This window comes from Mercenaria mercenaria, chromosome 5 (genome assembly GCF_021730395.1).
Source record: "Mercenaria mercenaria strain notata chromosome 5, MADL_Memer_1, whole genome shotgun sequence".
Classification (NCBI taxonomy): Eukaryota; Metazoa; Mollusca; class Bivalvia; order Venerida; family Veneridae; genus Mercenaria; species Mercenaria mercenaria.
The window spans coordinates 4445887-4462507 of record NC_069365.1 but is presented as its reverse complement, the minus strand read 5'-3'; the positions used below and the strand labels follow the sequence as shown (position 1 = coordinate 4462507).

Here is a 16621-nt window from a genome sequence, read left to right as displayed (position 1 = left end):
CACATTCCCTGAAAGAGTGTCAGGTGGGCTGTTCAAAAGTGCTCCAAACGGCTTTCTCCAAGAAGACTTAAACTAGAAAAATGAATGATCTACCTTATAAGGCCCCAAGATAGAAACATGAGCTTCAGAACGTTTGAAAGACAATATAAATACATGTGAAATGGTGTATGGCAAGTGGTGTCACATTCCTTGAAAATGATTCTGTGGGCTGTTCAGAAGTGTTCCAAACGGCTTTCTCCTAGAAGACTTAAAGTAGAAGATTGAATGATCTACCTTATTCATTCCCAAGATAGAAGCCTGGCTCTTAATGTATTTGAACTACAATATAAATACATGAAAAATGATGTATGGCAAGTGGTGTCACATTCCATGAAAGAGGATCTGTGGGCTGTTCAAAAGTACTAAAAAACGGCTTTCTTCATGAAGACTAAAGGCGAAAGATTGAATGTTATACTTAATTCGTCCCCAAGATATAAACATGAGCTTCATTGCATCTGAAGGACAATGTAAATACCTGCAAAATGATGTATGACAAGTGGTGTCACAATTCCTGAAAGAGGGTCTGTGGGCTGTTCAAAAGTGTTCCAAACGCCCTTCTACAAGAAGACTTCAGATAGAAGATTGAACGATCTACCTTAGTCATCCCCAAGATAGGAGCTTGGCTCTTAACGTGTTTGAAATACATATACATATCTGCAAAATGATGTATGGCAAGTGGTGTCACATTCCCTGAAAAAGGGTCCGTGGGGTGTTCAAAAGTGCTCAAAACGGCTTTCTCAAAGAAGACTTAAGGTGAAAGTTTGAATGTTTTACCTAATTTATCCCCAAGACAGAAACATGAGCTTCAATTAATCTGAGAGATAATGTAAATACTTTTAAAATTATGTATGGCAAGTGGTGTCACATTCCCAGAATGTGAGTCTGTGGGATGTTCAAAAGTGTTCCAAACAGCTTTCGCCAAGAAGACTTAAGGTAAAAGATTGAATTATCTACCTTATTCATTCCCAAGATAGGAACCTAGCTCTTAGTGTTCTTGAAACACAGTATAAATATCTTTAAAATAGTGTATTTCATACGGTGTCACATTCCTTGAAAATGTGTCAGAGGGCTGTTCAAAAGTATTCTAAACGGCTTTCTCCAAGAAGGCTAAAGCTGTAAGATTGAATGATATACCTAATTCATCCCCGTGGTAGAAACCTGGGCTTATATGAATTTGAAAGAGAGTATAAATACCTTTAAAGTGCTATATAATAAATGGTGTCATATTCCCTAATACAGTATGTGTGGCCTGTTCAAAAGTGCTTCTAACGGCATTCTCACAGAAGACATAAGGTACAAAATTGAATAAACTACGTAATTCATACCAAAGATAAAAATATGGTCCAAAATGAATTTGAAAGACAGTATAAATATCTGTAAAATGATGTATGATGAATGGTATTATATTCCCTCAAAGAGAGCCTGTGCCGTACATTTTTAAGCTCCGTCGACCAATAGACGTTAGTGTTTGCAAACGGTGTTACTGCTGTTTCTGTTACTGTTGGCCAAAAAGTGGTTATCAGAAAATTGGCGAGTGCTTTCAAAGTTCAAAAATGCGTCCTGTACTTAATAGATTGGCATCTGATGTGCGTTTAATGCAACGTTAGTGTTTTTATTTACCAATTTTGTTTTTTAAAAGTAAATACACATAGATTAAGCGGTACTTATAAGTCCGTTCCAAAATGACCTTGGTAATGTTGACAACTGGACTGGTATCCGGATACAGTTTTTTGGGTATTGACTTCACTTGGAATTTTGAGATGCTCTCTTGAAACATTTTCTCTCATTCAAAAGACAAACTGTCTTTGGATCGAAAGGCTCAAATTAGCTTAAGCAATGAAAATCATTGAAACTGTAAAACACTCGTTTTACACACAATTATAGAGTGGTGGAACCTATGCTCGCGGTATTTTGTACATATATAATCTTTTTAAGAAGCAAGAAAAAAATATTATTTCGATTTGCCTATGCAAAAACATAAAGTTATCCTCCTTTTATCGAAACATATTGTTGATGTGCGTCATCACGTGACTCAGTCGTCTCGTGAGCTATCGACACGGCATACGTGAAAAGGTGAAAATTCGCCCTGAAGGGAACCTATGCTGGTGGTATGTAATATCGATTAAACTAAGGGTGGGAAAAAAATTCAGCACGCTAAAAATGAACAAACAAGCATATGCGAATATAATATTTAGAACATTACTCATTTATTATGTGAAAAACAAAAGAAATGGGGATAAAATTTAGTATGTGCCTCTATGTGTATATTTCCCTTACAGAAATGGAGTCACTATTAGAACAAAGCTTAAAAACGTATAAAAATGTTGTTTAAAAACAGAATGTTCAAGTATTAAACATTAAAACAACTACAGTGATTAACTCGCTAATGTTTTCTACACTTATTTTGTGTGTAGGAAATTTACTTCTCTCTACATCTCAGAAAGAATCATTTGGACTTTGTCAAAATACTAAGATCAACATCGATCTTTTCATGGTTCGAAAGGCACTCGTAGTGTAGCCAGGCGTCACATTTATCACATCTTGCTCTTAAATGTATCTTATATCTGAATGTAATGCATGATTTCTAAAAAACTAACTTTAGTTGAGTGATTTTGACATATTTGTGTGAGTTTTGTGCGACGGATACAGATTGCGTAAAATATATCGGCTGCTGTATACGTCACGTGAGCGGCACGCGCGGCTATCGCTACGTTTGTTGTAAAGGCATTACACCACTGGTCGGTGTTGAACATAGCATGATGAAATATTTTTATCAGTGCTTCTGCAGAGAGCATATTTATCGAAATACCGCGAGCATAGGAATACCGCGAACATAGGTTCCACCACTCTAATGTTTCTTAGGAAAAATGACAAAAAGATGTTTTGGAAAAAAATTGCAGCTGTGACAATGAGCCATGACAAAGGTAGGTAAGAACAGTTTGACATGTGCGTTGCTTCCAGGTCCGTTAATTTTTTTCAAAACAATATTTCCTTATCAATGATAGCCATCTTTTGGGCAAAAGAATAATCTTTCAGAAAAACCTTACTTCAAAGCCCAGTTCCAAACCGTTTACGCATCACGAGCCAGCAACGGCATAAGAAACGGTAGTGTTTTCTCTATCCGAATAAATCCCACACATTTTTCGCACCAAAGTCTCCCCACTAAAACAAATCAAGTACACCATGCCAGTTCTAAATAGCGCTACAAGCAGTCAGAATATGCTAAATGTAAACTAACAAGACTAAAAATAAGGTTCAATTCTACTTAGTTACTTACCAGTTGCTATTTAATTTGAATTTGGTAAATAATCTTCGTGAGTCATCGCTGCTTGTTTATATTCGGGTACTCTTGGGATTTTATTTCTACGTTTGAAATACGTAAACTGTCTCCGCCAACCACCGTCTTGTCATCGGTAATCATGGCAGGCAAAGGTAATTTGCGAAAGCGAAAAAGTTAAATAGCAAATTTTTAAGTAACAAAGTAGGATTGAACCCGATTTTCGGTCTTGTTAGTTTGCGTTTAGCCTGTTCTGAACGGTAATAATGTTACTTTAAACTGGCACGGTGTGCTTATAATAATGTGTTTTAGGGGAGAGACTTCGGTGCGAAAAATGTGTGGGATTTAATGTGGACAGAGAAAACAGTACCGTTTTGTACGCAGTTGCTCGCTGGTGATGCGTAAACGATCTGGAACTGTGCTTTGAAGTAAGGTTTTTCTGAAAGATTATTCTTTTGCCCGAAAGACGGTTAATCATTGAAAAGGAAATATTGTTTTGAAAAAAATATACGGACCTGGAAGCAATGCACATGTCAAACTGTTCTTACCTGCCTTTCTCATGGCTCATTGTCACGGGTGGAAATTTTTTTTCAAAATGGCTTTTTGTCATTTTTATCCTAAGAACTACAATAATTACTAAACAACCACAAAGTTAAGATTCCATTTGCAACTACACAGCTGCTATTTGCTAATTTGCTGTGACGGGCGTATATTGTGACATTCTTGCACTCTTGTTCACCATCATAAACGGACGCTGTACATCAAGAAACATAACTCTATCCTGCTTTTTGCAAGAATGATGGCCCTTTTTAGACTTAGAAAATCATGGGTAGGACAATATTTCTATTATACAAAAAAAAATCAGATGAGCATCAGCACCCACAAGGCGGTGCTCTTGTTTCAAATCAGAGACAGCTAGTGTTTGGATTGAGAGAATGTCTCTCAATCCAGGTGAAGTCTCTGACCAGATTGATATATATAGACAGCTCATCATTTGGCCCAGTCATATACCTCTATTACCTACTATTCCGAAATTATACTTGGAATACAGGCAGTTTGCTTACACTTTAATTGGGTGCAGTAAGTAAGTTGTATGCTTACAGGTTCAGATTGTCTGTTAATTTACAGATTATAAATTAACAAATTTTTTTATCTGTAAATTTACAGATTGTATGAAAACAGCTGAAATTACTTTTATTACCAAAACAACAGCTTGAACTTAATTTAACTATTTGTAAACAGCAGGTCTTCAGATAATATGCGTATAAGCATAAATTATGCATAAGTTATGCATATATGCATGATGTCTGTTAATTTTTTAAGAGAATAATAGTATTTAATATGAAATTACAAAAACTGAATCGTTGGGATGTTTTTTATCAATTTATTATGTAACAGAACAAATGTGTGAGTGTGCACCTCACACTGGACACAGCTTTTGCAAAAGCGGTGGTAAACAAAGAAAGAGTTGTTGTTTGACAGTGTCATACTTATGATTTGATGCAAACATGCTAAGGGATCGCTTTGCGTACAAAAACAGCAGTCCCACATCAAACTGTACAGAAGTGTTTATATTAATGATAAAGAATTGCACTGAACAAGTGTTTGTGACTGGAAGAGTACACATGTCAGCTCCTGTCTACTTAGTTGTTTTCAGTCAGACATGAAAAAATATGGGAAAACTCATTAGAAAACTTACTGTAATGCAGTCAGCTTCTGCAATGAATCTTCCACCACCACCGCATCGTTGGAACCACTGCTTCTGCGAAAGCTATGGCCAGTGTGCACCTTACAGACTGGAATATTCCCACTATTGGTTAGGCACTTTTGTTATCCCCCGCCGATGAAATCGGGAGGGGGTATTGAAATGGCGTTGTCCGTCCGTGCATGCTTGCGTCCGTCCGCAGCCATTTCTCAGTAACTAGCAGGTAGAATTTCATGAAATTTGAAATAAAGATGAACCAAGATACTGCAATGATGCCTGTCAAGTTTTTTTTTTTTTTTTATTGGTCAATTTCCCTTAGAGTTATTGCCCTTGATTTAATGAAAAATCAACGTAACTGCCAACTTCTCATGAATCACCGGTGGTTACCATGGAGTATGATGATTTTAGACACAATATTTTTATAAAATCGTCACCAAGAACATGAACCTTGCCCGGGGATCAAAATCAGTGATCCTTAGATCTGCGCTCTCCATGTTCTCAGGAATTACTTGACCGAATGTTTTCAGCTTCTCCCAAGTGTTTGGCCTCATAGTGTAACCTCGCATGGCAAGTTACATAATTCTGCCTTACAGTATAGCAAAATTATGCCCCTTTTTTAACACCAGTCTAAAAGATGGGACGTATTATGGGAACGCCCCTGGCTTCAGCGTCCACAAACTTTGTCTGGAGCATTTCTTCTTCATACATGGAGGGATTTTGATGTAACTTGGCACAAATGTTCAATATCATGAGACGGAATGTCATGCGTGCAAGAATCGGGTCCCTAGGTCTAAGGTCAAGGTCACACTTAGAGGTCAAATTCAAGAATGACTTTGTCTGGAGCATTTCTTCTTCGTGCATGAAGAGTTTTTGATGTAACTTGGCACAATTGTTCACCATTATGAGATGAAGTGTCATGTGCAAGAGCCAGTCCCTAGGTCTTAGGTCAAGGTCAAAAGTCAGATACAAGAATGACAACTTTGTCAGGAGCATTTCTTCTTCATGCATGGAGGGCTTTTGATGTAACTTGGCACAAATGTTCACCATCACGAGACGGAGTGTCTTGGGCAATAGCCAGGTCTCTAGGTGTAAGGTCAAGGTCAAATGTCAGATACAAGAATGACATTATCCGGAGTATTTTTATGCTCCCGAAGGGAGGCATATAGTTTTTGAACCGTCTGTCAGTCCGTCGGTCTGTCCGCAATTTTCGTGTCTGGTCCATATCTTTGTCATCGATGGATGGATTTTCAAATAACTTGGCATGAATGTGTACCACAGTAAGACGAAGTGTCGCGCGCAAGACCCAGGTCCGTAGCTCAAAGGTCAAGGTCAAATTAGACGTTAAAGGTCATTTTTCATGATAGTGCATTCGTGTCCGGTCCATATCTTTGTCATCGGTGGATGGATTTTCAAATAACTTGGCATGAATGTGTACCACAGTAAGACAACGTGTCTCGCGCAAGACCCAGGTCCGTAGCTCAAAGGTCAAGGTCACACTTAGACGTTAAAGGTCATATTTCATGATAGTGCATTGATGGGCGTGTCTGGTCCATATTTTTGTCATTCATGCATGGATTTTAAAATTATTGGGCATGAATGTGTACCACAGTAAGACGATGTGTCTTGCGCAAGACCCAGGTCCGTAGGTCAAAGGTCCTAAACTCTAACATCATGAACTTGGCACAATTGTTCACCATCATGAGACAGAGTGTCATATGCAAGAACCAGGTCCCTTGTTTAGAATTACTTCCCTTTGATGTTACTATAGATAGCTTATATTGTAACTTTTTTATACCCCCGGCATCTACTGTTTGTTTGTCCGTCCGTCCGTATGAGGTTAACCAAATGGGACCGTTTCGTCTAGCATCAATACCCCTTACTAGAATGACTTGATACTAATGCAGATGTAACCTGTGACTATTCCTCATCTTCAGACATCACCTGAGCTCAGTTTGACCTTGACCTCATTTTGGACTTTGGTTGCTTTATTATTTTTTTGGGGCCATCTCTTGGTTAGCCAAATGGGACCGTTTTGTCAAGCATCAATACCCCTTACAAGAATTAATTGATACTAATGCAGATGTAACCTGTGACCATTCCTCATTTGCAGACATCACCTGACCTCAGTTTGACCTTGACCTCGTTTTAGACTTAGGTTGCTTTGTATCGACAGGGATGCCACCGGGGCATCAAGCGTTTATTGAACGCAGCTTCATTATAACTGGCCTTAGGGAAAAATCAAGGCCACTTTTCTGTAGTACAATATGCATGTTACATCCAAGTTTCAGGTGTATTTTGACCTATCGCTACCTGGTGAGGATTTTTGTGTGGTCCTAGAAAAACAAAATACAGATTTCTTGTGGACTTACTTCCCTTTGTTGCTACTATTAGTAGCTTATTTTTGAAACTTTTTTTCACCTGGTTGTTAGAATTGGCAATGTGCTTGTTTGGGCTTACTGTCTACCAAACTTATACAGAATATCTTTTACTGTTACATCTTTATGACAGGCATTGTGACATTCTGGCACTCTTTCTCATCTTTTGTTAAAGCCTTTGTGTGCAGTAGTATTATTTCGAAGTGCAGTGTACTTCAAATATTTGAGCATGCTGTCATTAGATAGCTTTTGTTAACGTTTTATTTACTAAAAACCATATTCACATAATATTTCTGTTTATGTTTTAGGGCTTGTCTGTCAGCAAAGGATGATGGGATCATATACAAGTCCAAGTCCTGTAAGCTATTGTCTTGATGTTTATTTCAAATGGTTTCATATAATAAGGCAGCAACTGTTAAAAAGATATTATCATTGAAAACTTTTGTCATGTTCTGCCATACAATCTTTGTGACACCCCCAAGGTTTTTCTTGGTGGGTGTGGCGACACTTAGAGTTGCCCTTGTCTGTCGAATTTATGTCACATGTATATCAAAAAGTATTTGTTTCAGAGACAGCTTTTGTTTATTAGCTCACCTGAGCCAAAGGCTCATGGTGAGCTTTTATGACTGCGCAATGTCCGTCGTGTGACGCATGTCCATTAACATTTCCTAAAAAAATCTTCTTCTTGAAAACCACTGGGCAAAATTACACCAAACTTAACAGGAATGATCCTAGGGTGGCTTCCTTTCAAAGTTGTTCAAAGAAATGAATTCCATGCAGAACTCTGGTTGCCATGGCAACCAAAAGGAAAAACTTTAAAAATCTTCTAGTCCAAAACCGCAAGGCGTAGAGGCTTGATGTTTGGCATGTGACATTATCTAATGGTCCTCTATGAAGATTAGTCAGATTTTGCCCCTGGGGTGAAAAGAGGCCCTGCCCGGGGGCGGGGTCCCAAGTTTACATAGACTTGTATAGGAAAAATCCTTTGAAAATCTTCTTGTCTGAAACCACAAGACCTAGGCCTGAGATATTTGGTATGAAGTGTTGCCTTGTGGTCCACTACCAAGATTGTTCAAATTATGCCCCTGGGTGAATAGAGGCCCTGCCTCCTGTGGGGGGGGGGGGTCCTAAGTTTTACATATAGACTTATATAGAAAAAACTTTAAAAATCTTCTTGCCTGAAACTGCAAGGCATACATGTAGGCTTTTGATATTTGGTATGTTTCATTGCCTTGTGGTCCTCTACCAAAATTATTCAAATTATGCCCCTGGGGTGAAAAGAGGCCTTGCCCTGGGGGTCCCAAATTTAACATAGATATATAGGGAAAAAAATAAAATCTTCTTTCCTGAAAGTTTAAGGCCTAGGCCTTTGATATTTAGTATGTAGCATTGCCTAGTAGATCTCAAGCAAGATTGTTCAAAATATGCCACAGGGGTGAAAAGAGGCCCCACCCTGGGGTCACTTGTTATATGAATTTTATAGGAATAAATGCTTAAAGAATTATCAGATCATATTTCCTAGACTGTTTAATTATAATTACCTGATGACCTTAAGTGATTAGGAGTCACTTGACTGTGACCTTGACCTACTGACCTACTTTCTTGTTTTTAGCTCACCTGTCACATAGTGACAAGGTGAGCTTTTGTGATAACCCTTCGTCCGTCGTCAGTCCGTGCATCCGTGCGTGCGTGCGTCTGTCAACAATTTCTTGTCTGCATGATAGTGGTTTCATTTATGATTTTATTTTAACCAAACTTGCACACAACTTGTATCACCATAAGATCTTGGTTCCTTTCTGGAACTGGCCAGATTCCATTATGTGTTCCAGAGTTATGGCCCCTGAAAGGGCCAAAATTAGCTATTTTGACCTTGTCTGCACAATAGCAGCTTTATTTATGAATTTATTTTTACCAAACTGGCACACCTCTTGTATCACCATAAGATCTTGGTTCCTTTCTTGAACTGGCCAGATTCCATTATGGGTTCCAGAGTTATGGCCCCTGAAAGGGCCAGAATAAGCTATTTTGACCTTGTCTACACAATAGCAGCTTCATTTATGATTTGATTTTAACCAAAGTTGCACACAACTTGTATCACTATAAGATCTTGGTTCCTTTCTTGAACTGGCCAGATTCCATTATGGGTTCCAGAGTTATGGCCCCTGAAAGGGCCAGAATTAGCTATTTTGACCTTGTCTGCACAATAGCAGCTTCATTTATGATTTGAATTTAATCTTGCACAAAACTTGTGTCGCCATAAGACCTCAGTTCCGTTGTTGAACCGGCCAGATCCCATAATGGGTTCCAGAGTTATGGCCCCTGAAAGGGCCAAAATGAGCTATTTTGACCTTGTCTGCACAATAGCAGCCTTATTTATGATTTGATTTTAACCAAACTTGCATACAACTTGTATCACCACAAGATCTTGGTTTCTTTCTTAAACTGGCTAGATTCTATTATGGGTTCCAGAGTTATGGCCCCTTAAAGGTCCAAAATTGGCTATTTTGGCTTTTGCAGCCATATAGAGACTTCATTTATGGTTTTATTTGATACAAACTTCCAAAATATCTTCAACAACAATAAATCTTGGATTCCATGACAAATCAGATCCAATCGTAGGTTCCAGAGTTATTTATATCTGATTACCTCCCCTGATTGTAATCAAAATGGATTTATATCAGTAAGTACTTACAGGACTTATTTGAAATTTCATTATTGTCATTAGTTGGACTGAGCCAATCAGGGTAGATAACTATAGACTGATTTTATGTCAAATTACCGCCCTTTATTTCAAATTAAAATGGGTATATCTCCGTAACTAATGAAGATACTGATCTGAAATTTCATTTATGTCAACAGATTTATTTGGCAGATCCTTCTTCTGTTCACTTACAACAATTTTCTTTTTAATTACTTCCCTTTTACGTTACTATAAATAGCTTATTTTTAGTAACATTTTTATTATTGGCCGTAGGGAAAAACCAAGACCACTTTTTTGTGGTACAACATGGATGGTACCTCCAATTTTTAGGTGTATTTTGACATATATGTACCTTGTAAGAATTTTTTTTTCTTATTGGTTAAATTTCTTCTCTTTGTTGTTCTTGTCCTTTGGACTTAGATATTTTTTCTGAGGACCTTCTTGTCCTCAAGTGCAATGATAACAGGTGAGCGATATAGGGCCATCATGGCCCTCCTGTTTAAGATACAGCCTTGAAATTTGGATGACATGCGCTGTTTTGCACACCAATTTTAAAACTGACTTTCAGTGACCATGAATTTGACCTACTGACCTACTATCTAATATTTTTGCATCAGTTTGCCATTTGAAACATGTGGCTCATATTACTCAGGTGAGCAATTCAGTGTCATCATGACCCTCTTGTTTGGTAAAATAGTCAAACTTTCAAACTTTACTTGATGACTTAGCACCATTTTAGGACTTTTATTGTACCCGCCCCCTTTTAGGTAAATGTTCTGCAGAGTTATGGGACATTGTCACATATGTTAGAGTCTGCACATGTAATCTTGTGCGCACCTAATCTCTGGAACCATTGCACACAGTTTAATGAAACTTTACACAAGTGATCAGTACCAACCTAACTTGTGCATGTTGCATGTTAGGTTCTTTAAGAAAAATATTCTGCAGAGTTATGGGACTTTGTTTTTAGCTCAATTAAAGAATAGTTGGAGCTATTGGACTCACCCATGCGTCCGTGTCCCGATTTGGTTAAGTTTTTATATGTAAGCTGGTTTCTCAGTAACCACTTGTGGGAATTGATTGAAACTTCACACACTTGTTCACTGTGATAAACTGACTTACGTTGCATAGGTTCCATAACTCTATTTTTGCTTTTGTACAAATTCCCTTTTTTCAACTTAGAAATATTTGGTTAAGTTTTTGTATGTAAGCTGATATCTCAGTACCCACTGATAAAAATGGATTGAAACTTCACATGCTTGTTCACTGTCATGATCTGACATGCAATACACAGTTTCTATAACTCTACTTTGTATTTTTACATAATTATGCCCCTCTTTCAACTTTAAAATTCATTCAGTTGACAAGGCTGTTGAATAGTCGAGCGTTGCTGTCCTCCGACAGCTCTTGTTTGTTACTATACTATATACATAGAGTCTATATACATACAGTCCACATAATTATGCAATCTTGTGAGCGTCAGATTGCAATGTTATGTGTCGGTGCATGCGGGGTGAGGGGGTGGGTACATTCATCACCTTGGTTAGCAGGTAAAAGTTCAAGGTCCCAGTAACTTGCAAACTGAATAACGGTTTCTGGACTGTAAGTCATAAAGTATAATAGCTACAGCTTTTAAACTTCATATATTAGGTTAGTGCTACTAGAGGAAGAACTATATTGATTATGAATTTTACAAAATGCTGAATACTACTGAAATACTTCTCCAGATATCTCCTCTTACAGCTTTCAATGGATCTGACCCAAACTATATATTACTTTGAAGTGAACTTGCATATTTTGTCAGGATATGTGTGAACCATGATTCATTCAAGACTAATTTTTAATGGAACTTAAAGTGTAATTTGCACATTTTTCAAGTAAAAATCCAGCTGAAATAGATGTGTGTAAAAAGGGTGGAAGGAATTATAGCTTTAATCCCAATATACGAAGCTCTTCCTGTTACCAGTATGAAATAATAGGTTTCCAAATATGACTTTTCTTATTTTGACTGGTACAGTTGCTTCCCTTCGACTTCAAAAATCTCTACCTATAGATAAGGGAAATCACTGCATAGAAGGTTGAAGAAAAGAACTATTAGTCCGATTTCATTTTTTCTAAAGCATCAACTTCAAACACTTATGCAGCATTATCGTTAATTTAACACATTTAAATGCACAGCAACTGAAAATTGTTTTTATAAAACCACCAAAAACACACTACACTGACGAGATATGAAAACGCAACAAACATATGCCTGAATATATTTTTTACTACATTGTGTTCAAATTTAATCAGCACAACAGACAATAAAATTAACACAATGGGTCTAGAGTACCAAGATGTGTATGTGTTGAACATTTCAAGGTGTTGCTATTTGTAGTACAAAATATATTCAGACATGTGTTTGTTGCGTTTTCATATCTTGTCAGTGTATGTGCAGTAAGATGCACATAATGCCACTTTTTATAATCTTGTTCTTTAGGACTAGATTTTATGGACTGACACAACAACAAAATCTATGAAACAAGGTTCCCACTTATATTAATGATTTCACATTGAAAGTTCTGAAATATTCATTTACGTCTGAAGGTATACCCATATATTGACAAAGGTAATATTTGACATAAACAATTTACTTTTAACCTTGTAGAATGATAAGCTCTTTGAAAATGTTTCAAAAAGGAAATTCGATTGTCACTCCTCCTGTATTAGGTTATCCTGTAATGTGAGGCTGTTTAAAATGATTTATGATAAAAAAGCATGTGTTTAATTAACACTCTGTTTCTCCTGCTTGCAGCTTACACTTAAAGAAAGGACAAGTGTAAACAATGCAGACATGGACAGCTTGCCAAGCCCTAGTGGGAATTGGGCTACAGAATATGCACAAGCCCAGACAAAATACAACATCAGTCTAGCTGCTTCTATTTCTCTTTTCGCTGCAGTGGCATACTATGTAAGTATTTACAGTATCCCGGTACAACCCGTTTTCGGACAGCTAACGGTATATCGCTACGGTTTCGCTACGTGGAAAATGTTCAACAATTATAAATGCTGGAGTTTTGTTCAACAATCATTTATCCTAAAAAATACGCAAGTAAACAAACCTTATCCCGCAGCATGTTTTAGATATCCTTTCCAATATGGCTGACCCACTTTTCCATTAACCGGAAGTTGTACAACCCGTTTTCGGACACCGGCTTCAAAATATACTGCGCTCCAAAATTTACGTCACAAAAAGTCAGAAACAGTTTAAACAAATCTCGAACATCAAATGTAACTGTTAGTAACAAGAAAACTACCCAAAACGTATTTACAAAGTATTTTCAGTGTTAGTTTATGGAATTAGTTGGTGGGATCAGCACAAATGGGACACAGGAACGTGTCTCCTATTCAAAATAATAAGTGTACCCATCCCTTAAATATTATCAGCATAAGGTCTATATGACCCCCTAGTGGGCACATGATTCTGAAAAGAAACAGAGAAAAAAAACTTTTCTACTACTATTTAAAATTTTATTAACCAATTGATTAAGAAAACCTCGTAAGGTACACTGGTCTATAAGTGGTAGCTTTTTGTGTGAAGTATACCTTTGCAAAATTTGATAGTGGGGGCGGAGCCTGTAAAATAACCTAATCTGTCGGACGATCAGAGCTTTCAGCATGAAAACATTGGATTTATTTCTAAAAACACATATTTTGGACGTGAAATTTTGGGAATAGTGAAAAAAATTAAAAATGTAACAGTATGTAAGTTTTTATCATTTGCTTACCCTTTTAATTTCAATTTTTCTTCAAAACTACCAGCGAGACATTTGTATGGTGTTTGTAAACAAAGCATGCATGCATGCGTGTGGGAAACCGGAAGAGGCGTGTTTTCCAGGAAAACAAAAACATTACCGGGGCCGGCCGAATACGGGTTGTGTCCGAAAATAGGTTGTCGCGGGATATAAAGTGTCATGTTATGTTTAACCTATATCCTGCTAAAATTCTAAAATGAACAGGTCCATCCTTCGATTTGGACAGACCCACTTATTATTCAAAGGGGTGTTCACTGAAAATTTACTGACTGAATAGCGAACAGTGCAGACCGTAATCAGCCTGCAGGGATGTGCAGGCTGATCATGGTCTGCACTGGTCACAAAGGCAGAATCTCCTGCTGCCAGAAGGCTAAAGGTCAATGTCTCCCAAAATAGTCTGATTGGTGGGGGGGGGGGAGGGGGGAGCATTTTATTTCTTGGTACACTAGTCTGTCCTGAGTATCTGGTTCATAAAAAAAATTGTATCCACTTCATATCTGTAACCCTGTAATGAGTTTCAAGTACCTATCCAACACGAATGATGCAAAAGGCAGCTTTCAGCTGTTTCATTTAAAGCTCTGAAAGCAATGTAGGCATTTCACTGGAATTTAACATAAACCTGTTGGCTTATGAGGAGGCAGATCTAGCAAGTCCAATAGGTGACTGATTTTTTTAGCTCGACTATATGAAATATGAGGAGAGCTATCCTACTCGACCCAGCTTTGGTGTCGGCGTTGTTCCGTGTTAAAGTTTTGGTGCACTTTGGATCAGCTTCAGACTTAAAATAGTTGTTCCTCATCAACACCCACATCATATGGCACAAGGGTCATAACTCGAATCAATATTTTATAAATTATCCCCCTTTTTACTTAGAATTTCAGGTTAAAGTTTTTATGCACTTTCATTGTATCTCAGATATTACTAAGAAGATTTGATTCAACATTAAAATAATTGTACCTCGTCACCAGCTACATCATAATTATGACACATGGTACATCATAATGTTAAACTCTTGCACCAATGTTACATGAATTATTAGCTTACCTGAACATCTTCTCCTCTTAAACTGCTGGCCAGAATTACTCCAGACTCGGACAGAGTATACTGGCATGGACTTCTGTTAAGTTTGTTGAAATGGTTCACCTTAGCCCATTTTAGGGGCTGCCAAAGCTTAATATAGAAAACCCTTTAAAGAACTTCTTTTCATGAACTGCTTTGTGGATCTTCATCAAACTCAGTCTGTAGCATCATAATATTAGGTCCTCACCCAATTTTGTTCAAATTAGGCTGGCCTCCGTGGCCGAGTAGTTAAGGTAGCTGACTTCAAGTCACTTGCCCCTCATCAATGTGGGTTCGAGCCTCACTCGGGACACTGAATTCTTCATGTGAGAAAGACATCCAGCTGGCTTATGGAAGGTCGGTGGTTCTACCCAAATGCCCGCTCATGATGAAATGATGCATGGAGGGGCACCTGGGGTCTTCCTCCACCATAAAAGCTTGAAAGTCACCATATGACCTTTGTGTTGGTGCGATGTTTAACCCAACATAATAAATAAATTAATCAGATTGGGGCACTTACCCCCTTTTAAGGGCCACTAGAGCTAAAGTTAGAAATATCTTTAAACGACTTCTTCTCATGAAATACAAGATGGATCTTCATCAAACATTGTCTGTAGCATCATTATGAGGTCCTCTCCCAAGTTTGTTCAAAAGGATACTGTTACCGCTCGGCCAGCATGGAATTACTATTTGCATCGGAAACATTGTATATTGACTTAAGTTTATGTTATTGTTTTGTTTGTTTACATTTCAAAATGCCACAATACTGTGCAATACCTATATCAGTATAATAATGAGAGATATCAAAAGACAATGTTTTCTCTTTTCAGTTTCTGTCACAGGGCTTTGTAAAGAAACCAGCAAACATATATGCTCCAATTAATCTAGAAGAAGTGTTTCAGGCCAGGATGGCCAATAGAGAAGAGTAAAGCATGGATTCTAAAAATTTGAAACAATTAAAAACATTCAAAGAACATTTTGTCTGTGTGTTTTAGCAAATACAATTATTTAAATTCTTGAAATTTTTATCAATATTGTGGTTTTGAGTTTCTAGAAGAATTGTAACTAATACATCAATACATATTGGAATTGAAAAATAAGTGAAAATAAGAGTTTAGTGGGAATTATTGTTACAGAAAAGTCATGCACTTTAGGAATTACAGTGATGTATTTATGTTGAAGACGTATTTTGAATAAATTGGATAATTTATAAAATATTTTGAATGCTACTAGTATTTATGTAGGATATTGGTTGACCATTGAGTGCTGTGTAGTACACACACAATTTTGATTTTATATCAGATTTATATATCCCCCTTTACATGAACCTGAAGTTCTTCCACTTGTGCAGATATAGGTTATCTGACCAGAGAGGCAGAGGGAGGGAGGGATATCTTAGGAAAAGTCGGGCATCAGCTAGTTCTGGGAATAGAACTGCCCGGCTTTAAGCTTGATTGCACAAAGTATGGAGAGCTTTCCTACTTGAATCGTTGTCAGTTTCCTTACGTGTCCGCACCTTGGTTAAAGTTTTGATGCACTTTCTCTTTATTTCTGTTATTACTTGATGGATTTGTTTCAAACTTAAAATAGTTATTCTCACCATCACTCACGCTATATGTCACAAGGGTCATTACTCTCACACCAGTATTTCTTGAATTATCCCCTTTT

General features: G+C 37.4%; 1 protein-coding gene across 1 annotated transcript; it reads left to right on the top strand.

Moving 5' to 3' along the window:
- The first annotated feature begins 1531 nt into the window (after positions 1-1531).
- LOC123556305 (uncharacterized) lies at positions 1532-16170 on the top strand. The gene is made up of 4 exons (XM_045346908.2): positions 1532-1641; positions 7705-7754; positions 12895-13050; positions 15784-16170. The coding sequence occupies exons 1-4, from the start codon at positions 1593-1595 to the stop codon at positions 15880-15882; spliced, it is 354 nt and encodes a 117-aa protein (XP_045202843.2). The 5' UTR covers positions 1532-1592; the 3' UTR covers positions 15883-16170.
- Positions 16171-16621: the final 451 nt, after the last annotated feature.

Bases quoted from the DNA above. Each gene is read 5' to 3' on its own strand.
- LOC123556305 (XM_045346908.2), top strand. From the start codon at position 1,593: ATGCGTCCTGTACTTAATAGATTGGCATCTGATGTGCGTTTAATGCAA. The intron at 1,642-7,704 runs GTTAGTGTTTTT...TTTATGTTTTAG, and splicing joins TGATGTGCGTTTAATGCAAC to GGCTTGTCTGTCAGCAAAGG. The intron at 7,755-12,894 runs GTAAGCTATTGT...TCCTGCTTGCAG, and splicing joins CATATACAAGTCCAAGTCCT to CTTACACTTAAAGAAAGGAC.